The sequence below is a fragment of the Schistocerca piceifrons genome, chromosome 4 (assembly GCF_021461385.2).
Source record: "Schistocerca piceifrons isolate TAMUIC-IGC-003096 chromosome 4, iqSchPice1.1, whole genome shotgun sequence".
In the NCBI taxonomy this organism is placed as follows: domain Eukaryota; kingdom Metazoa; phylum Arthropoda; class Insecta; order Orthoptera; family Acrididae; genus Schistocerca; species Schistocerca piceifrons.
In genome coordinates this window covers 790698260-790722542 of record NC_060141.1, presented here as the reverse complement: position 1 = coordinate 790722542, position 24283 = coordinate 790698260, and the positions used below count along the sequence as shown (strand labels likewise).

Sequence of the window (24283 nt, the reverse complement as noted above, 5' to 3'; positions counted from 1 at the left end):
CGATGTTCTCTATTGAGTCAGTACATGAAGTCTCCCAGGTATGTGTTTAACTATGGTAGTTCCTTCGCGTTTCCACCTCACAATCAGATCAACTTCAGAAACTCTGAAATGTCCCTGATCTGTTACTCATGTGACTAGCCCACGCTCGAACTGACTGAGCTGTCCTGGCCCACTTGTTGTCACAGATTCTCTTATACTCGCTGCTCCGCCACGCATGACATCTCGTGGTCAATTCCTCATTACATAGCGGCGTCATCGGGATCTTTCGCCGTTAGGAACAGCGTCGCTTCAAATACAGCATTTGAGCTTTAGATAGCTATCGACGCCATCGTCATCAGGAGTTGCGATCACTGTCGGAGCTGGCATGGTGTTCTGCTTATGTCGATGCAGTAGCAGAGTCTGGAGCCGTCCAACGAGGACGGAGCGACTCGGATGTGGAAGGTAAGTTGGGCAGCTCGTGGCAACTGCAGCCTGCCGCGGGACCGAGTGACGTCGGCTGGCGCGAGGGGCCGGCGCCACATTTGAAACTGCCGCTTCATGTTCACTGGTTCCCGCGACGGAACGCAGCTGCTAAGAGCTGCCCAACTTGCCTTCTACTCATGCGTCACGCCGGCCCTCTCTGAAAGTTTCCAGACGCTACCATTGCGTCTGTATAAGCAGAACACCATGCCATCCCTAGCAGTCAGTGATTTTGACTCCTGATGACGATGGAGAAGACACCTGCGCGGGCCGGCCGGAGTGGCCGTGCGGTTCTAGTCGCTACAGTCTGGACCGGCGAGACCGCTACGTTCGCAGGTTTGAATCGTGCCTCAGGCATGGATGTGTGTGATGTCCTTAGGTTAGTTAGGTTTAAGTAGTTCTAAGTTCTAGGCGACTGATGACCTCAGAAGTTAAGTCCCATAGTGCTCAGAGCCATTTGATTTAGATGGAGTGCAAGGCTAAAACGGTCACCCAAGTCCAGTTCAAAAAAATGTTCAAATGTGTGTGAAATCTTATGGGACTTAACTGCTAAGGTCATCAGTCCCTAAGCTTACACGCTACTTAACCTAAATTATCCTAAGGACAAACACACACTTCCGTGCCCGAGGGAGGACTCGAACCTCCGCCGGGACCAGCCGTACAGTCCATGACTGCAGCGTCCTAGACCGCTCGGCTAATCTCGCGCAGCCCAAGTCCAATACATATTGTCTATCTTATCGCTAGCGTAAGCAACAAAAATTTAATTTGCAGTATTTCATATAATTACGGAACGAATTAAAATTATCTCATAATCTACTCAATAAGCTATATAATAGTAAATTGATGTTTAACATGATGAGACGTTGCAGGTAGATATTGTTTTTAAGTCTTCAGGCAATGAAACGCACGGCGCCCAAATTACCCTAACTATATTCATCCAGTACGTGAGAATGAGGGCACACATATCAAAACTTCTAGAAACTTTTTCTCGCTGACACCTCATACAAGTAATTAAAAGAAAAAGTACATCGCTTACTACATTTTCGCTGATGACGCAGTTAAACTTACGCATCAAGCACGGTGTTTTAATTTATTACTTCTTTACTATTAACTCTATTAGGACACACGCCACTGTATGTACCTGCAAAATTGTGTTATTGTATGGCACATAGTTCAGCAGTTATGACGTCATATTCAGTTGCATGAAAAATTAGATACGTGCAAAACTAGCTTACCTTAAAATGGAGCGCAAATTAGCCACAAAATACAAGTGCAGTTTTATTTTTTCAACGTTCTGTGCGTAATTAATACGAAACTAATAAAACCAACATACTTAGGATATTGCGTCTTCTATAATAAAGTTTGTACATGCTTAACGTCATTTGACGCATCAACCCATTTAGAAAGTAATCAGACGTTTGAAGCTCTTGTACGCATGGGAGTGGAATTTTGTAAGCAATCTCCTTCGTGAATGATTTACACTTCCTCACTTTATTTCCAAAGGGACGCTGCTTGGAGACACTTTCTTGTATTCTGCACACTCGTCTAATATAGAGTGCCTAGGAAGCTGTTTCCTTGGATCACTAGAAAAAAAGTCCAGGAAAACATATTAATGGAGTTTATTACAGTAAGTTAAATTGACAATACTTAACTTTGCGCATTCACAAAGACGTGTCGCAAGCAAATGGCGACATACAAATAATCAATATCCTTCTGTGTGTACAATTTCAGTGCAAGCAAAACAATACAGTTCATAAGTCACTGCTGTCGCCTTTTTATGACGCTGTCTACTTCTGCCGCAGCTAGGCGGCGCGGTGCTTAGATTCTCTCGTTCTCATCTCGTCTCGTTCCTAATACGTGAAACATGGAAACATAGCTATACGTTCTTTATTGCATTCACGACGCCAAATTTGCACCAGGTGGCCAAAATTGGAACTAATTTTTTTCCAGCGTAAATCGGGTCCACACTACCGCATTAGAATACAGCACACACTGGAGCTCTGTAAGTACCTGCACTGTAATTATAACCACCCGGTACTTGCGAAGTTAGGAAAGGGGAAAAACAGAATTGGCTTTTTGAATATGTAACCGAAGCTGTGAGCTGCTCTTCCATATAGGTCGCAGAAGACGAAATAGAAAGATCGCAGTTTGAACTCCATTGTGGATCACAAATTCAAATAAATTATCAACTTTCTTCATTTTAACGCAATGCATACGTAAAAGAAACTTACACATAGTCTCGTATGACTGTTCTTGTGTAGAGCAACAGTAGATCGTCTTCTTTACTTCCTGTGCCGGCCACCTTCCTGAGACACGATATTTCGGTAATCCCTAGCTCCTTGTTGAGCATTTCCCATTACCAAAGTAACGAAAATTATGAAGAAGCCGAATTCACGAAGGATGTCTTTAACATTTCACACTTGTATTTCAAAAGCTCGTTTCTAAACATCGCAGTTGTCATATACAGTATACGTACTGTTAAAAGAAACCAAAGACGCACTTTTAGATTCTGATTTATTTTATTTGCTGATGGTGTATTGAGCGGTATGTAGTAGTGATAACACATTGGAATATACGGTACGAGACTAGCGGGATTCGCATATCTGTCCTGTCATTCTGAATCAGCGTGGCTGGTGCTTGTCCTACATCGATCAAGGCAGGTCTAGTTCGCCTGAAAACAACTTGTCGTTTACGAAATTGTAATCTGCCTATCTTTTTTTCGTCATTTTGAGTAGTCAACATGTTCAGGATTTTCCAATGGAAAACTTGTTTCAGGACGATATTCCTACTAGGAATACCGGCTTAGACGGGAGTTATAACAAGTCAACTAGTTTCTTACAAGGCTGCGTCAGTGCAGCCTTTATATTAAGCCTTGATTCCTCCTGGAAAATTATTCAGCAATTAAGGTGAAACTCGAAGCGACACAATCTTTTGCTGTTTTAATGTAATTTTATGCTTGGTAGTTTGTACTATTATGTAGTGAATAAGGTTCTGTGACGATTAGTGAGGACGTTGCAGTAGTGAACACTGAATTTTTCTGTTTCAGCTTTAACTGTTTGCTGTATATGGCCTGCCAAATAGCATCTGGAATGCGATACCTCGAAACGCTGAACTTCGTTCACAGAGATCTTGCCACAAGGTAATAATCTATATTATTTGGAAGTTACTAACGCCTGTGGTGTTCGTGAGAGTTTGATTGATACTAGAATGTTCTGTGATAAGAAGCCTAACAGTAGTAGTTCATGAAAGTTAATACAGCAACAGACACCAATAGTACAGGGTGACAACTATAGAACTATATGAAATAAAATCATCATAACTTCTGAACGGTTTGCGTTATGACGTTCAAACCTCACTGTTGGACGCGGGACATGATGCGAATTAGTATGCGCATTGTAGCCTGGTTTAGCGACAAGACCCACTTCCATTTGGATGGGTTCGTCAGTAAGCTGCATTGACGCTTTTGGGGAACTGACAATCTGCATTTCGCGATCGAGAAGTCTCTTCACGCTCAACGGTTGACTGGGTGGTGTGCAGTGTCCAGTCACGGAATAATCGGTGCGATAGTCCTTGATGGCATGGTGACTACCGAACGGAACGTGAAGGTTTTGGAAGATGATTTCATTCCCATTATCCAAAGTGATCCTGATTTCCACAGAGGTGTGGTTCATGCAAGACGGAGCTCGACCCCATGAAGCAGGAGAGTGTTTGATGTCCCAGAGGAGCACTTTGGGGACCGCATTCTGGCTCTGGGGTACCCAGAGGACACTGGCATGGGCCTCGATCGGCCGCCATATTATCCGGATCCGAACACATGCGACTAATTTGTGTGGGGCTGTATTAACGACAAGGTGTACAGAAATAACCGTCGCTAAGCTGAAAACAACCATTCAGGAGGTCACAGACAGCATCGATGTTCCATTATTTCAGCGGATCATGCGTAATTTCGCTATTCGTCTGCGGCACATCATCTTCAATGATGGTGGGCAAGTCGAACGTGTCATAACCTAAATCCGAATATCTGTAATGACGTTTACACGTTCAATAAAGAGTGCGCACACCGTAATTTGTAACTAATTTACGTTTTTCTTCATATAGTTCAATAATTGTCACCCCGTATATGGTGGTACATGATAGTTGCCCCTTGATGAAAGCATTTCGAGCTTTATCGGCGAACATTTTCGACCAAACCTGTACTGGCTATAATTCTCCAACTCAAGTCGTGTTTTTTACTCTAAAGCAAACGTAATGATGACTGTTACACAATTGTATGGTTTGTCATTGTCGTGTTGACTGGATGTGCAGGAACTGCTTGGTCGGCGAGGGCTACCAGGTGAAGGTGTGCGACTTCGGAACACACAACGAACTCTACGAGGCCGACTACTGCAAGGTGGACGGCGTGACGGGGCTGCCGGTGCGGTGGATGGCGTGGGAGTCGGTGCTCCAGGTGAGTCCTTACGAAGTTCATCGCTTTACGTTGTCACTGTCAACTGCGGGTCGCCCAGCTGCGCCAGTTCGATATGCCGCACTCAGTACCTGCAAATCATCTTGTAGGTACTGTAATACTCTCTTTAAATAGGAATTGTATCTCCAAGGGCGTATCAGCTTTGCAGAGTTTTGTCATTTTCGGTAAAACTGAATGTATTCTTTCCCACACTGATAAATTATAAAATATGTACTTAATTGCTGTGTATGTTGGCTTCGTTGTCTTCTTCGAAGTGTAACTGTTGGCTCAGGTTGTGTCAGTTCGAAGGAATTACCTACGCAGTTCAATTTGGACAATAGAGGAAGGTCCTGCTAGCAAATAGTCCCTCTATGTTTTTGTCTTCTCTATTTTCCATAGTAACAAGCCACCTCCGTACTTGACAAGATTTACAACTCCGTCCTTTCACAGAATTACAACTCGCTGCGATGCAGAAACGTATCTCTTTCTTACAACCGATTACACAAGACTCACTAGAGTAATAGCTCTACCGACCATGTGCGTGGTAGAACAACAGAGATACTGTAGTTGTAAATAAAGAGTCTACACACTTGTGCAGCTGCTTACGAAAGTATGTAAAAAACTTTGCACCTGTTTTTACGTAAATATTACAAAATTAATGAAAGTACTATTATAAATCCATACATATTATAAAAAACTAATGTACGTTTATACATACGTATGTATATTCCACATCTTCTCCTAATCCACGGGATCGATTTCAACGAAACGTGACACACATATCAGTGTCTCGAAAGAATCTCTGTATGTATAAGAACTATCTACCTATCAAAGGTGGAATGTAGCGTGGCTCACGACACGCGAATACCCTTACTTTATTCATCCAGTATTTGAGAATAAGAGTACTTAGTGACTTGCAACAAGTTTTACATATACTTTCAAATCTTTACGAAAGTTTCTCTCGCTGACAGCCCACATGGAAGGAAAAAGTTTATCGCTTACTCTATTTTCGCTCTTCAAGCAGTAAAACTGCTGCATGCATCATGACATTTTAATTTCTTCTTTACTGCTCACTGTATTCGTGAAGCATTTTGCAGACACTATTCATATAGATCACTAACTGTACCAGAAAAATTATATCATTGTAGGAGACAGATCAGAAGATGTGCCGTCATGAGCACTGAAATGGCTAAAAAACATCTGCATCTTACATGCCATTTTAATTTACTACTTCTTTGTCCATCACATTTCACAGACTGCAAAATTATATCATTCTAGTACGCCATGTAGCTCAGCAGAAACGACGTCAGCCTCGGGAGGAACGCCGTCATAGAGCTACGTGAGACCGAAATTGCAACGCGAAATTGGCTAGAGATACACATCTACATCTGCGTGATTACTCTGCTATTCACAATAAAGTGCCTGGCAGAGGGTTCAGTGAACCACCTTCAAGTTGTCTCCCTAATGTTCCATTCTCGAACGGCACGCGGGAAAAACGAGCACTTGAACTTTTCTGTGCGAGCCCAGATTTTTTCTTATTTTATCGTGATGATCATTTCTCCCTATGTATGTCGGTGCCAACAGAATGTTTTCGCAATCGGAGGAGAAAACTGGTGATTGAAATTTCATGAGAAGATCCCGTCTCAACGAGAAACGTCTTTGTTTTAATGACTGCAACTCCAATTCACGTATCATGTCTGTGACGCTATCTCCCCTATTTCGCTATAATACAAGACGAGCTGCCCTTCTTTGTACATTTCCGATGTCATCCGTCAGTCCCACATGATGCGGATCCCACTCCGCACAGCAGTACTCCAGAACAGGGCGGACAAGCGTGGTGTAAGCAGTCTCTTTAGTAGACCTGTTGCACCTTCTAAGTGTTCTGCCAATGAATCGTAGTCTTTGATTTGCTTTACCCACAATATTATCTATGTGATCGTTCCAATTTAGGTTATTTGCAATTGTAATCCCTAAATATTTGGTTGAATTTACAGCCTTCAGATTTGTGTGACTTATCGCGTAATCGATATTTAGCTGATTTCTTTTAGTACTCATGTGAATAACCTCAGACTTTTCCTTAATCAGGGTCAATTGACACTTTTCGCACCATACAGATATCTTATCTAAATTATTTTGCAAGTCGTTTTGATCATCTGATGACTTTACAAGACGGTAAATGACAGCATCATCTGCAAACAATCTAAGACGCTTACTCAGATTGTCTCCTATGTCGTTAATATAGATCAAAAACAATAGAGGGCCTATAACACCTCCTTGGGAAACGCGGGATATTATTTCTGTTTTACTCGATGACTTTCCATGGCCGGCCGTGGTGGCCGTGCGGTTCTAGGCGCTGCAGTCCGGAACCGCGGGACTGCTACGGTCGCAGGTTCGAATCCTGCCTCGGGCATGGATGTGTGTGATGTCCTTAGGCTAGTTAGGTTTAAGTAGTTCTAAGTTCTAGGGGACTGATAACCTAAAATGTTAGGTCCCATAGTGCTCAGATCCCTTTGAACCATTTGAACTTTCCATGTATTACTACGAACTGTGACTTTTCTGACAGGAAATCACAAATCCAGTCGCACAACTGAGGCGATACTCCGTAGGCACGCAGTTTGGTTAGAAGACGCTTGTGAGGAACGGTGTCGAAATCGATTTGACATCCCCTGTCGATAGCACATTTTACTTCATGAGTATAAAGAGCTAGTTGTGTTTCACAAGAACGATACTTTCTCAAACCGTGCTGACTATGTGTTAATAAACCGTTTTCTTCGAGGTACTTCATAATGTTCGAATACAGTATATGTTGCAAAACACTACTCTAAATCGACGTTAGGTGACATGCGTGCGGAAATTCGTGTGAAATATTTTAAATATATAGCAGATATATGTGACATGTGCGTACAGGTGCAAAGCTATGCGTTAAATGCTCATACTAAATGCCATGAACGGTTTTAACCACATTTGTTTCAAACGTTATTTACGATCTGGGAAGAAATAATGTGGGCATAAGAACCTCCAGCCACCTATTGGGGTGGAATGGTAACGCAGAGAGAGAAGAGGGTAGATGGGCAAAGAAGGGAGGGAAGGATGGACAGACAGGAGGGAGGATCAAATGATCACAGAGAAGAGTGAAGGAGGACATGGACAGAGATAATGTTAGAAGGAGATGGAAGGAGACTAGGAGGGGAGAGGGGGGGGGGGTCATGGAGGAATTGGACAGGGGAGGGGGTTGAGGAGATAAACTAATAGAAGTTTAGAATATAGAAATACCTGCGCTGTGCCGGGTACTCCATTAGTAACTTTATATAAATAATGAATCGGTGTTTTTTAACATCAAAGTTGTTCCGTTTATATCAAATGAAAGCTGTAATTCACAAAGTGCAGGTGTTCCAAAATGAACTGTACAACGTGAATCACGTACATTTGTGAAAGGGAGTATGTAGAAAGTACAGTTTAGTGCATAATGTTCGCTCACAACTAAAGTGTTAGTACCGTTTAACAGACTTTAACTGTGTGCGCCATTTATAGCATGCAGACAACCTGAGAAATATTCCAGTCCGACCTATCACGTCCTCATTAACGTGTGCAATAGCTGCTCTGACGAAAGCTAGCTTCGTCCGTGAACATCATCGTTGTCGGACAGTCCGGGTCATCGCCAATGCAACTCAGAATCTCAACTGCAAATGTCTTGCACTTCGGCCTGTCATCAGGTTAAAGTAAATGACGCAGCTGCATCTTGTAGGCTTGAAGCGTCAGTCTCTTGTGCAGCAATCTGTGCACAGCGTATAATTGTAGCTGTAAATGGCGAGACACTTCGGGGCTTCATTTGGTTGGACTCTGGATAAATGGCTGTTTCATCCGTTCCATATCTGCATCACTTGTATACGGAAGCTCAGATCTCGTCCTGTTCGTGACACTTCCGAATGCCTTGGACATCGTATACCAGTGTCCGACGGTCGGACGTGATAGTCGTGTGAAAAAAGACAACAGCAGAAAGAGAAAATCAAAAACGAACATCAAATGTGCGTCGAAATTATGCCGCAAGCCACACATGTCTATAGTCTTTTCTAAAATATACATGATCAAGGTTGTAAAGATCGTTTTGGAACACCAAACATACTGCTCTTGACTAGAGGAAGGGATCGGTTGGTAGGACATCTTCTGAGGCATCAAGGGATCACCAATTTAGTATTGGAGGGCAGCGTGGAGGGTTAAAGAGACGAATACACTACGCATATTCAGAAGGATGTAGATTGCAGTAGGTACTGGGAGATGAAGAAGCTTGCACAGGATAGAGTAGCATGGAGAGCTGCATCAAGCCAATCTCTGGACTGATGACCGCAACAAACAACACATACTGCTCACGTAGAAATCTGTTCAAACGGAGCTATGATTTCTTTATAAATGAAGTGATCGACAGCCACAGGCGTCTAAGGGTTCCTAATATGTATCATGCCTGATTCCACCACAGTATGCGTTATATGTACATACACACAGATAAGACAAAACATTATAACTGCCAGTTTAATAGCGTTTTGGTCGTCCTTTGGAACGCAGTACAACAGCGATTCTGCGTGATAGGAATTGGAGAAGTCCTTGGTACGTTTCATGAGGCATGTGGCATCAGATGTTTACGCACACGTAAAGCAAATCCCCTGCGTGGAGCTAGCGCCCGATAGCTCCCAGATGTTTTGCATCCAATTTAGGTCATGCTAATTTGGTGTACTAGACCAAATACACCTTCGTGGTCCACGGACCACTGTAGCATGATTCTGGCCTTTTGGCACGGATTGTTACGTTGCTGGGAGCTTCCATCGCCGTCAGGGAAGACGCCAAGCATGAACGGATGCAGTTAGTATGCAATAATATTCACGTACTCTGCGGAACTCGAATTTCCCTAGATTACTACCACGGCTCCTGTGGAAGCCGAGGTGAATGTTCCCCACATTATAATACCAGGCGGTGTATCCGAACACGACCATTGACTCATTTTACCAGGATTCATTTTACCCAGTTACAGGTTTCTATTGCTCGACGGTCCCATCTCGATGATGCCGTGTCCACCGTTATGGTAACTGACGAAGTCGTTGAGTCAGCAAGGAACACATTGGGGTCGTCTGCTGCGAAGCCCCACGTTCAACAGTGTGCACTCAGCGGTGCTACTAGCCGCGTTTCCTGCACCACCGTTGTACTATCTCCTGAGATCCCCAACGGATGGCCGCCTATCCTACTCTGGAGCATGGGAAAGCTTCCGAACTTTGCGTTCTCTGATCCTATGACGAGGCGTGGTCGCCTAGAAGCACATTCTATACATTCCCTCGGCAGTAGCGCACGAACAGCCGACCAGCTTCGCCCTTGACAAGGTGCTCGGTCCCAGACGCTACACCAATCTTTAAATAAGTGGAAGATGAATAGAAAAACATGTACCTCTGATAGAAAATGATTCAAGTGTTCAGAAACAAAAACGTGTCATTCAGTGATGCTGATGGCATCAGTGTTTCAGAAGACACTCTTACGGTGGCTTATTGCGCTGACGGTTACTATAGTCACTACCTAGAAAAGTCTCGAAGCCTGATGTTGATAACGTCCTGCAGTGGTTTCAATTCGGACTTCCACAGACCCCTGATAATCAGATACTGAATTTACCTCACGAAAATTGTATGCCCTCGTAATTTACCTGCAAGGCGTTGCAATTACCAAGAGACGAGTTCCATAATCAAATGTGAATTAAATCTTCAGGGAATTGATGATTGATAGGAACGGACCACACGAAATATGGTGGATACGAATTTCTCTGGCAGAGAACATAAAAGAGGATTTCACTGCCTAGGCAAGTGGTAAAGCGTAACTAGGGATCAAAAGGTCGTGACACATCTGATAACGATCAAGATCAGTAACCGCCTATATTAAATGTCACCTTTGACTTAAAAGCAGTTGCATCGGTTTAAATACGACACACGTTTCACTAACTCAGTTGCATATGGAAATGGCCACAGGACGAAACTGTCCAGCGATGTAATGCATGATGCAGACAAGTTCACATGTATAATAATTCCGTTTCAGCTATTCACTTACCTTCATGTATTGCTTCTAATGTTATGGACAGGCTTTATGCAATAATGTATTGCGTATACTGTGTTTTACCTAATTTAGTGACAATGGATTTGTAGTGACCGGTTATACATTCTCAAGAAATTTTTTTTAGAAGTGTTTAAGTTTCCTCATTACTGGAGATTATAATATCTGCGTTGTCAGCAAAGAGAACTATTTGCGTTTCTTGGACACATGGTTTATACAGTGTATTTTGCTATTACAGTTAGCGGTAAGAAATGGAACAGGCAATTAGGGACGGTGTTATGAAGGCGAATGACTGACGTCGGTTTATTGGGAGAATTTTAGGAAAGTGTCGCTCACGACTTAAGGAGACCGCCTATAGAACACCAGCGCGAACCATTCGTGACTACTGATCGAGTCTTAGGTGTCCCCGCAAGGTTGGGTTAAAGAAAGGCATCGAAGCAATTCAGAGGCAGGCAGCTAGATTTCTCACTGCTAGGTTCGATCAACACCCGAATATAACGGAGATGCCTCGTGAACTCAAGTCGGAATCTATGGAGGAAGGACGATGTTCTTTTCGTGGACCACGATTAAGAGAACTTAGGGAATCGGCATTTGAAGCGGACTGCAGACGGATTCTACTGCCGCCATAATACACTGAAGACCTAAAGAAACTGGTACACCTGCCTAAAATCGTGTAGGGCTCTCAGCGAACACGCAGAAATGCCGCAACACGACGTGGCGTGGACTCGACTAAATGTCTGAAGTAGTGCTGGAGGGAACTGACACCATGAATGCTACAGGGCTGCCCATAAATCCGTAAGACTATGAGGGGGTGGAGATCTCTTATGAACTGCACGTTGCAAGGCACCACAGATTAGTCAATAATGTTCGTGTCTGGGGAGTGGTGGTCAGCGGACGTGTTTAAATTCAGAAGACTGTTTCTCGAGCCCATCTGTGGCTTTCCTGGCGTGTCCTGCTGGAATTGCCCAAGCCCATCGGAATGCACAATGGACATAAATAGACGCAGGTGATCAGTCAGGATGCTTGCGTACGTGTCACCTGTCAGAGTCGTATCTAGACCTATCAGGAGTCCCATACCACTCCAAGTGTACACGCTCAACACCATTACAGAGACACCACCAACTTGAACATTCCCCTGCTGACATGAAGCTGTCTCCACACCTGTACACGTCCATCTGCTCGATACAATTTGAAACGAGGCGCGTCCAACCAGGCAAGATGTTTCCACTCATCAACAGTCCACTGTCGGTGCTGCGGGCCCAGGCGATGCGTAAAGCTTTGTGCCGTGCAGTCATGAAGGGTATACGAGTGGGCCTTCGTCTCCAACAAACCATATCGATAATGTTTCGTCAATGGTTAGCACGCTGACACTTGTTGATGGCCCATCATTGAAATCTGCAGCAATTTGCGGAAGGTTTGCACTTCTGTCACGTTGAACGATTCTCTTCAGTTGTCGTTGGTCCCGTTCTTCCAGGAACTTTTTCCGCCCGCAGTGATGTGGGACATTTGCTGTTTTACCGGATTCACGGTACAGTAGTGACATGGTCGCACGAGAAAATCCTCTCTTCATCACTACCTCGCAGATGCTGTGACCCATCGCTCGTGCGCCGACAGTAACACCACGTTCAGGCTCACTTAAATCTTAATCACCTGCTATTGTAGCAGCAGTAACCGATCTAACAACTGCGCCAGACACTTGTTGTCTTATATGGGCATTGCCGACATTAGAGCGGTATTCTGGTTGTTTACATATCTCTGTATTTGAATACACATGTCTATACGAGTTTCTTTGGGGCTTCAGTGTAATACTTGCATCGTCAACAAAGAGAACTGTTTGTGTTTCTTGGATCTATGATAGAGTGTTTGTACTATTTATGTTATTAGAGGTAGCAGTATAAAATCGAACAGGCAAGTAAGAGCGATGGTTTGAATATGAATAATCGCTTCGGTTTATTGGGAGAATTTTAGGAAAGTATCGATCATCTGCTAAGGAGACCACATATAGAACACTAGTGCGACCCATTCATGACTGGTTGAGTGTTAGGTGTCCCCGCAAGGACGGATTAAAGGAAGACATCGAAGCAGTTCAGAGGCGGGCTGCTAGATATGTCACGGGTGGATTAGATCAACACGCGAATATAACGGAGGTCCTTTGTGAACTCAGGTCAGAATCCATAGAGGGAAGTCGATGTTCTTTTCTCGGACCTCTATTGAGAGAAATTGGGAATCGGCATTTTAAGCGGGCTGCAGACGTATTCTGATGTCGCCAACGTGTATTTCGCATAAGGAACTCAAAGACCAGGGCTCTTAAGGAGGCATACAGAGAGTCCTTTTCCCTCTCTCTGTTTCTGCGAGGAACAGGAAAGGAAATGACTGCTAGCGGTCCTAGGAATTCCGCCGCCCCGTTCGCTTAATGCATCATTCGGTTGCTTGCTAAGCATGTATGTAGATGTAGACAGGTACAATTGAAGGGGTCGAAATGAAACAAGCAAATACTGTAAATAACCAATACGAGAACTAATGTTTTACCTGACATGATGCATTAAAACTGAATACATGAACATCCATGAAATTATAACAGACTCCCTGAGGACCAAAAGTGCAGGTGTGCAGTCGAGGACAAACGCACAAAAACAAGTGCTTCATATCTCCACTATTCTTGTGGAGGCAACATTCAGCACATCGTCTCATCAACACCCGTACACGTTAAAAAACCCTCAGGCCAGTTCCAAATACGCTGACAAACCATCAAGAATCCATACTTGGAGCTCATCGACACGGTCAGCAGTCCTGGAATTCATCAAAGCTGAATAATATTCTAGTAAAATAAAATCCAACGCTTTTCAAGTAAGAGAACTTGCAGGCCACGGCATTGGCGAAGCTCGACCAGTACTCTTGTTGTCGAAGATTCGTACTACGTAGTGCCGTACACACGCCTGGAAGTGTACCTGTGCACCATCATGCATGTACCACATATTCTTACTTTCACATGAGGAGTATCGTGCAAATAGTCGAATACCTTATATTGCAGGAAATGAAGGTAAACGCAGCACCAACACGTCAGCCAGGTAGGTAATGCGGCAATACCGAGGAAACCATTGGTTTCTGGGTCTATGTTTATTATGGTTACTTGCTTGTTTTGCCTGCAGTCAAACACCATGTACACTACTGGCCACTAAAATACACTCCTGGAAATTGAAATAAGAACACCGTGAATTCATTGTCCCAGGAAGGGGAAACTTTATTGACACATTCCTGGGGTCAGATACATCACATGATCACACTGACTGAACCACAGGCACATAGACACAGGCAACAGAGCATGCACAATGTCGGCACTAGTACAGTGTATATCCACCTTTCGCAGCAATGCAGGCTGCTATTCTCCCATGGAGACGATCGTAGAGATGCTGGATGTAGTCCTGTGGAACGGCTTGCCATGCCATTTCCACCTGGCGCCTCAGTTGGACCAGCGTTCGTGCTGGACGTGCAGACCGCGTGAGACGACGCTTCATCCAGTCCCAAACATGCTCAATGGGGGACAGATCCGGAGATCTTGCTGGCCAGGGTAGTTGACTTACACCTTCTAGAGCACGTTGGGTGGCACGGGATACATGCGGACGTGCATTGTCCTGTTGGAACAGCAAGTTCCCTTGCCGGTCTAGGAATGGTAGAACGATGGGTTCGATGACGGTTTGGATGTACCGTGCACTATTCAGTGTCCCCTCGACGATCACCAGTGGTGTACGGCCAGTGTAGGAGATCGCTCCCCACACCATGATGCCCGGTGTTGGCCCTGTGTGCCTCGGTCGTATGCAGTCCTGATTGTGGCGCTCACCTGCACGGCGCCAAACACGCATACGACCATCATTGGCACCAAGGCAGAAGCGACTCTCATCGCTGAAGACGACACGTCTCCATTCGTCCCTCCATTCACGCCTGTCGCGACACCGCTGGAGGCGGGCTGCACGATGTTGGGGCGTGAGCGGAAGACGGGCTAACGGCGTGTGGGACAGTAGCCCAGCTTTATGGAGATGGTTGCGAATGGTCCTCGCCGATACCCCAGGAGCAACAGTGTCCCTAATTTGCTGGGAAGTGGCGGTGCGGTCCCCTACGGGACTGGGTAGGATCCTACGGTCTTGGCGTGCATCCGTGCGTCGCTGCGGTCCGGTCCCAGGTCGACGGGCACGTGCACCTTCCGCCGACCACTGGCGACAACATCGATGTACTGTGGAGACCTCACGCCCCACGTGTTGAGCAATTCGGCGGTACGTCCACCCGGCCTCCCGGATGCCCACTATACGCCCTCCCTCAAAGTCCGTCAACTGCACATACGGTTCACGTCCACGCTGTCGCGGCATGCTACCAGTGTTGAAGACTGCGATGGAGCTCCGTATGCCACGGCAGCTGGCTGACACTGACGGCGGCGGTGCACAAATGCTGCGCAGCTAGCGCTATTCGACGGCCAACACCGCGGTTCCTGGTGTGTCCGCTGTGCCGTGCGTGTGATCATTGCTGGTACAGCCCTCTCGCAGTGTCCGGAGCAAGTATGGTGGGTCTGACACACCGGTGTCAATGTGTTCTTTTTTCCATTTCCAGGAGTGTAGCTACACCACGAAGATGACGTGCTACAGACGCGATATTTAACCGACAGGAAGAAGATGCTGGTATGTGCAAATGATTAGCTTCTCAGAGCATTCACACAAGGTTGCCGCCGGTGGCGACACCTACAACCTGCTGACATGAGGAAAGTTTCCAACCGATTTCTCATACACAAACAGCAGTTGACCGGCGTTCCCTGGTGAAACGTTGTTGTGATGCCCCGTGCAAGGAGGAGAAATGCGTACCATCACGTTTCCGACTTTGATAAAGGTCGGATTGTAGCCTATCGCGATTGCGGTTTGTCGTATCACGATAGTGCTGCTCGCGTTGGTCGAGATCCAGTGACTGTTAGCAGAATATGGAATCGATGAGTTCAGTAGGGTAATACGGAACGCTGTGCTGGATACCAACGGCCTCGTATCACTAGCAGTCGAGATGACAGGCATCTTATCCGCGTGGCTATAACGGACCGCGCAGCCACGTATCGTTCCCTGATTCAACAGATGGGGACGTTTACAAGACAACAACCATCTGCACGAACAGGTCGACGACGTTTACAGCATCATGGACTATCAGCTCGGAGACCATGGCTGCGGTTACCCTTGACGGTGAATCACAGACAGGAGCGCCTGCGATGGTGTACTCAACGACGAACCTGGGTGCACGAATGGCAAAACGTCATTTTCTCGGATGAATCATGGTTCTGTTTACAGCATCGCATCGCCGGCCGAAGTGGCCGTGCGGTTAAAGGCGCTGCAGTCAGGAACCGCAAGACCGCTACGGTCGCAGGTTCAAATCCTGCCTCGGGCATGGATGTTTGTGATGTCCTTAGGTTAGTTAGGTTTAACTAGTTCTAAGTTCTAGGGGACTAATGACCTCAGCAGTTGAGTCCCATAGTGCTCAGAGCCATTTGAACCATTTTTAATGGTCGCATCCGTGTTTGGCGACGTCGCGGTGAACGCACATTGGAAGCGTGTATTAGTCATCGCCGTACTGGCGTATCACCCGGCGTGATGGTATGGGGTGCCATTGGTTACACGTCTCGGTCACCTCTTGTTGGCATTGGCGGCACTTTGAACAGTGGACGTTACATTTCAGATGTGTTACGGCGCGTGGCTCTACCCTTCATTCGATCCCTGCAAAACCCTACATTTCAGCAGGATAATGCACGACCGCTTGTTGCAGGTCCTGTACGGGCCTTTATGGATACAGAAAATGTTCGACTGCTGCCCTGGCCAGCACATTATCCAGATCTCTCACCGATTGAAAACGTCTGGTCAATGGTGGCCGAGCCACTGGCTCATCACAATACGCTAGTCACTACTGTTGATGAAATGTGGTATCGTGTTGAAGCTGCATGGGCAGCTGTGCCTGTACACGACATCCAAGCTCTGTTTGACTCAATGCCCAGGCGTATCAAGGACGTTATTATTGTTCTGGGTTCTGATTTTTCAGGATCTATGCGCCCAAATTGCGTGAAAATGTAATCACATGTCAGTTCTAGTATGTTTGTCCAATGAATACCCGTTTATCATCTGCATTTCTTCTTCGTGTTGCAATTTTAATGGCCAGTAGTGTATATGACAGGAACAGGAGGGGACCGGATATCGATCCCTGTGGCGCACCTCTAGTGAATATTCCGCATTCTAAGAACGCTACTTCCATGCGTGCGCTCTGCGCGTAGCGATACGGAAGGCTTACCGGCGCTCGTTGTGCTGTCACGCAGGGCCAGTACACGACCAAGAGCGACGTGTGGTCGTTCGGCGTGACGCTGTGGGAGGTGCTGACCCTGGCGCGCCGGCGGCCGCTGGAGCCGCTGTCGGACGCGCAGGTGCTGGCCGAGCTGGCGCGCCTCGGCGACGACGACAGCGACGTGGACGGGTGCGCGCTGCCGCTGCCGCTGGCGCCGCCCCCGCGCTGCTCGAGCGACGTGCTGGACCTGCTGGACGAGTGCCGCCGCCGGCACGCCGCCCACCGGCCCTCCTTCCGCGAGATCCACCTCTTCCTGCAGCGCAAGACGCTGGGCTACGTGCCCCGCGCCGCCTCCTGATCGCCTCGCCTCGCCTGCTAGTGCTGTGGACGCTCGTGCGCAGCTGTCATTTTGTACGACCTACATTCGGGTGCTTCTTCTGGAGATCTGGACTCGCTGTGATACGAGATGCTGCCTAAAAGTTTGAGGAACTCCTGCTTCCCACTGTGGACAGACCTGAGCCATCGATTATTTTCTTGTTTTGAATCGATGTACGGAGCTGAATGATTACTCCAGACCCAATATACAGTGTATCACATGTTCTCACTGTCTATATGTGGTGATTCTTTAAATTTCTTGTCACTTGTTATCTGGCAACTTTTCATCAGTTTTTCGGTGTTACTTTCGCGTTCTACCGAAGAGAAATTTTTAATCAAAGAATCCCTGAAACAACAACACTTACACCTCTCCATTGTGAAGAAGTATGGACGAAAACTTTAATACTAATGGACTCACAAAGAGATTTGGAATCCCTTGAATTATGGGAATTGCTTGCGCTGAAGGTAATCCTCGTAACTTTTCGGTAGTAGCTCACTCACTACATGCACATATCTTTTTTTACTAGTGACGAAGAGTAATCCCTTCTACTCGGTCACCACATAGTGATGTTAAGATATATTCAAAATGTAACACTTGTTTCAGGCCGTGAAAACGGGCGAAAAATTATCTCACGACCACTGTAATCTGACTCCTCTCATAATTATCACCAGATAATAAGTAGCAGCGTAAATGCATTGAGAAAAATAGCAGCAGTACTTGAAAGAAGAGGACTTTTATACATAACCATTCGATGCTTATCGGTAACTTCTCCGATGATTTTATTTCCCGTAACGGCAATTGCTTTTATAACTTGTTTGCTAAGACAAGACTGTTTGATCTTGGAACGCCGAAATCCGAAGAGACTGGTTGTAGAAAGAGCTGTAATGTTTGCATTCACTCATTCATCTGGAGGAGTTTGTGTGGAAACCAAACTTAAAACCAGTATACTTTACGGTAAACCATTCACCACTTTAGCACAAGAGATGCAAATGAGTCTTCTTGTCGCTTACAGTAGACTGTTCAGAAACTTCAGTCTTCTTTCTGACCTGTATTCCGTTCATTTCATCTCGAAATTAACTGTGAATTTTGCATTGGTACCTACTTTTCCTGTCCTAACCAAAGCATACATTAAATTCTACTTTTAGTCATTAACTTAAGTAAATCAGTCTGTGAGTATTTTGTTAAATTATGTATTGATCTTACTTTGACTCGTGAATATGAAAATTAAATTATAACGCTTTAGGTTTCAAGAATTTAAACAATCAGTGATGACATTAACAATTATCTGTGATAAAATAATACTAGTTATCAGATTGCACTTCTCTTAGGAAACTCATGTATGAGAATGTCGCCTTTTAAAGAGCAGTATTCTCTTCTTGTTGTTTTTAGTGTTGTTAGAGGACCAATGTTATCAGTTATCGATACGATATGCCGCTTCTGTACTTCAACACGCTCTGAAAACAAATACTGTTCACTTTCAGGTTAACATTTGAAATGCTCCTGTTTAAACATGTACCTCGGCAGTAGAATTTCCTGTTCTGTAGAGAAACTTCAATTTGTTAGTATTCCTTTCCATCCTCCGTATTTATATCGAGTACCTGCTGGCAACCATCTCTGAAATCGTTACTCTTTTCTTTCACTGATCTGTCCTGGAAGACACGCATCGCTAGAAGATTATTCTCCCAGGATTCGTTGATTTCGTTACGTTCAAGATTACCTTCGTTGATTTCGTTTCATTCAAGATTACCTTCGATTCTATTTTCATTCAAGGCAAACGAGTGCCATTATCATCATTTAACTCTCTAATATATTCCCAGTCATTAATATTTGAGCTGTATTGCTGCTTTCTACTTAACACTTTGCATTCGGACGCTTTCTTTATTACACAGAAGTGAAAATATTATTTTGTTCTTTAGGTTTTAGCAATAAGTCTTCTTCGTAGCTTGAAGAGTGAATTCGTATTTGAATATATTTATGATAAGTGCTTTTGATTTGTAAATTATTTGTGAATAGGAAATATAACAGTTTCAGACTGGCCTAAATAGTGAATACGTGGTAAATAATTCACAAATGGTTATGAAATTGATAATTTGTGAATGTTAGGAAAAGGCAGTTTATTTCGTCAATTGCGTCAGTAAGTATGTAAATACAAAGGTCATTCAAATGAAAACCAGAATCCGTGGAACAATATCAAGAATCTTTTCTCGTTTTATGGGAATATTTTCTCGAACAATAATAACTACTCACTTTAAAATAACGTCTCTTCTCTAGAAATTTGGGGAAAAACATAGTATTGCGATGTCCGCCACATCATTTTCCTCTACCTATGATTAATCTGGATGTCCTTAGACGTTATCTCTTATTTATCACTTAAATCTGATACCTGATTCACATCACGCATAAAGAAGATAGGAAAGAATGTCTTCATCCAAGCGTGACGCTTTCTGGGAATAAAACCTTCCAGCTTCCTTGTAACAGGAATATTAAGGTACTCAATTCATAATTATCATTGTACTATGCCTAGTGACATCAAAGATTAGTATTTTTGTTGCTTCCACTAAGATCCACTGGAGTGTCATACAAGATAATTTTGTATAAGACTGGTGGGGAAAATCATTTTCTTAAAATGATTGTGACATTAGACCCAGAAGAAGGCCGCTGCAACCGTGGTCGAAACGTTGGTTTTTCTCCAGCAGCAGTAGTTTTATACATTATGACGCGGTACCATACTCAGAAACTTTTATGTCGATTGTGACACAGTGATTTGTGCGCATTAGGAATACAAATGATCACACAGACCTCAATCGAGAGGCTGCAGACGAGGACATGTCTTTATTTGCCTTAACATTTCCTACAGATTACGGTGTAAAGGTACAAGAAGATGAAAGGAAATGAGAGGAACAGAATGAATAGGCGAATGAAAGCTGAGAGAGACGTACAGGTAGAGCTGGAGACTGACAAATACACAGACTCGGAAATGGATAGGGGACATGATGAACCATTGTAGGAGGAACAAAGTGTTATAGAAGGGGTGGGAGAGACAGAACTGGTGGGGCGTAATAGGTGTTTGGATAGCCTGGGGAATGTTAGAGAACAAGTAGAGCAAATCAAACATGTTACAGAACGTAAGGATGCTGATGTATGGTGGGTAGGACAATAAAGGGGAACAGAAGTAGTTTTCAGACGATTTTTGACACATATTGATTACTCGCTCCGAGAGAAAACAGCAATTCTGCTTACTAGTTCCTGCAACAACCTTTTTCGAATCATGATAAAAGATGGATCCGTAGGAGAAGGCTCTCACGCAACCGAAATATCACGGAAAAAGGAAACCCTGTAACAAAGCGACAGCTGCCTTAGTTTAGTAACATTGGCGAGTTATACGCCTCTCGACAGGTGCTGGACAACTTAACCGTAATATCTAATAAGTGCAAATATCGCCTCAGACAGCATTGTGTGAATGCTCCATTCCGTTTTAATATTTTGTAGGTTTGCTTGCTTCACTAAAATTTTATTGCAACTTTGAACCTAATGTGTGCACTGTACAACACAATTTTTGTTAACTTCGGGTATGGCCTACTACGAAACTCATCTACCGATTTCGGAGGGCTTTCAAGTTTTCAACTTAATTAATTTTTGCCGTGCAGATGTCTGGTTTTTCGTTTCAGTGGCTTTTGTATTTTGTTACTGACGCCTTTCTGTAAATATTGCTTGTTTGAATTATTAGGCCAAAGAGTATTCTAGTTATGAAACGACAAACCTGTCGTTACTTGTAATTTTCAGACGCAATAACTAAACATAAAACTACACGTTATACAGATATAGTCCTCAGAGCGATGTAATCAGTGGCAATATGAGCTGATAAATGTTTAAACTTTCACGGTAAATGTAGGGTTGTAATGAAGTATTTATTGATAATGCATTGTAGAAAATTGTACTGGTTGTATGAAGAAGTTTATTTTGTAATATATTGTAAATATCTAGTAGAGACGAGTGTAAATATGAAGAATAATATGTGTAACATCTGTCACTACTACTGCCGTCACTATTACTTACAAAAGTATGAGAAATTAACACTTTCCCAAGATGGAACCATTAAACCATGGTACCAGTATTGCAAACTGGCTCTCCTGTGGCCTCAGAAACGATTGTCATTCTTTGTTAGAGCATAGTCTACTGTCAAGTATTCTTTCATGAATTATTTTCTCCTGGTCCCTTTCACTTGGATCACTATATTTTCTACAATTACAGATACAAACATTGCTAAAGTTGGAAAAATTACCGTTTCCTTTAAAAAGTATTAACCTCATATTTTCTTGTTACCTCATGTCACTATTTTATGTTTTCCATATTCATGTGTTGCCGAAGTATGAGTCCTACCATAAAAAATGTTGACATTATTTGCAAACAGACAGTAGCTGTAATGACAAAATATGTATGCACTACTTTGTAGCTACGGCCCCCACCCCATCCGTTTCTGCGCATTTTGTTTATACATGTTGTCGCCCAACAGACACCTCCCCTATTCTGTTGGATGGAGTCTTGGATCACTCCTCAGTTTCCCATTCCTCGTTTCGACCCATACTGCTGCTTATGTTTTTTTTTTTTCATTTAAGACCACACTGTATTGGATCAAAACGGAATTTGTTCTTTTTAGTTACTGAAATGTTGCGTTCATTTCAATAACATTTTAACGGATAAACCAGTTACTTGATATCAGCATTTTCTGCTTGAGACAGCTTTTAAATTTACGTACGTACCGCATCGTTGCGTGCCGTCAACGTCACTGACTTGAAATAACTTTACAGTGACAGGCCTCTTCCAATCTCTTAAACTCACTTCTTTATGTTCTGACAACTCTCCATTACCGTGTATTCAAGTCTAATGCGACGACTGGTTTCAAGTGTTTCCTCAATCATGGGTGGCAGTAATAAACTTACAAGGAGGATAGTGAGAAAGTACAAATATTTTCGGAATTTTCTTTTCAAAATTTCACAGGAAACAAAGGTTGAATATGTTTATAAAGCTCATCTTTGTTTTTCATTTCCGTGAGCATCGTCAGCAAACAGTAAAGCTGAGGTGCTGTTGCGTAGCAAATCGAAGTGTGGTGCAATGTTGGTAGTGGAGAATCATTATAAATTTGTAGCAATTTCTTCATATATGCACAGTGAATAGTATTTTTAATAGCGAGCCTGAAAAATGGAACTCATAAAATACGTATCTATTATATAGATAAACAACGATGTTAAAGGTTTTAGAGTGAATAATATTAATTACATGGAAATACGAAATGTTACTTTTGCAGCTGTATCATAGTGAAAAGTGGGACTTTTCACGATATTTCAATTATATTACGTGTTGTATCTAATGTTGCGTTACCTTTTAGAACTGTGGAAACCTGTATCATGTTAATAATGTGGCACTCAACAGCTTGTTGAATTGGTAACATTGTATGCCACATGTTTAACTTTTGGTTTCTACCTCAAAGGACGCGAAATCTCTCAAAGACTTCCTAGTAACCAAGAGACTGTCGGAAAGTGTTGAGACATTGCATGCAGGTAACGGTTTATCGTACAACACTAAATAAACTTATTTCTTGTCTGATTAAAATATAAGCACAAATTATGTTGAGTGAATAGATACGCTGTCATAAAAAGATAAACTGTTTTGTTATCACACTGTTCACAAACAATAGGAAAATAAAGTCATAAATGAGTTAAATATCGCTTTCTACAAGAAAAAAAACTGTTGTCTTTCATCTAAGCAATAATACACCCTTTAAACAGAATCCTTTTGAATTAGCTCATAATCAGTGGACATCAAGGTTACGCCAATCAGAGTGTGTATATTTCTTAAGTTTCTGAATTCACTCAGAATATTTCTTAACATTTTTAAAGTTACTATAAGTGGGCGTCAAATTTTTATCCTGTCACCGAGCTGCTCGTTGCTCGCCGACATGAACAACCGATGATAAAGCACACCCACCGTATTTTACCGGCCCATTTAGCCTGCACCATCGGTGCTCGGCGTACTGCTCCATACTGTGATGTCGTCAGTCAGACGACCACACCGCCGCCTGAGAAATCGATCCGCCGGATGCGATTCTCGCCATAAATGGAACGGAAGAACGGCTGTGCTAGCCAAAGAGTACACAGCCAGTCGCAGTACGTATGCTCGCAGTGAAGCGCCGCTAGGCCACTTCATGTGCAGCAGGAGAGAAGTGCAGTTGTGCCAGTCTGCAATTCTTAGCCACGCTCAGTGGTCAGCCAACACCGATGTTAGTAACCGTCTGCAGCTCAGTCATTTCTGCCATCAGATCTTTGTAGCTCCGTTCCTAGTTAGTCTTTAAATTCACTGGATCCGACATTCAAGAGATTAATTCGTCACTGCAAGGTTTGTGACTTGTAAATTATGTCATTCCAGAGACGCTTATTCTAGTCGCGTCCTCTGTAATTCTCAACCAACTGATCATGGACTACAGCAAAGTTAAGTAATAAATACTTTCTAATTTTGTACTCCTGCTAATTAATTGTGTTTTCCTGTTGTAGCTACCAAGCAGTCTTGGCATAGTAGAACCCACGTTTCCACCTCTTTGGCTACCTCTTATTTGCCACCTCATGTTGATGGAC

General features: G+C 43.8%; 1 protein-coding gene across 1 annotated transcript in view; it reads left to right on the top strand.

The window, feature by feature from the left end:
- The window catches only part of LOC124795125 (discoidin domain-containing receptor tyrosine kinase B-like), a 275212-nt gene extending 251850 nt beyond the window's left edge, over positions 1-23362 (top strand). Inside the window, exons 14-16 of the mRNA XM_047258988.1 lie at positions 3506-3598; positions 4765-4906; positions 17313-23362. Of these exons, the coding sequence (XP_047114944.1) occupies positions 3506-3598; positions 4765-4906; positions 17313-17636 (559 nt within the window). The 3' untranslated portion in view covers positions 17637-23362. The remainder of the gene's footprint in view (positions 1-3505; positions 3599-4764; positions 4907-17312) is intronic.
- Positions 23363-24283: the final 921 nt, after the last annotated feature.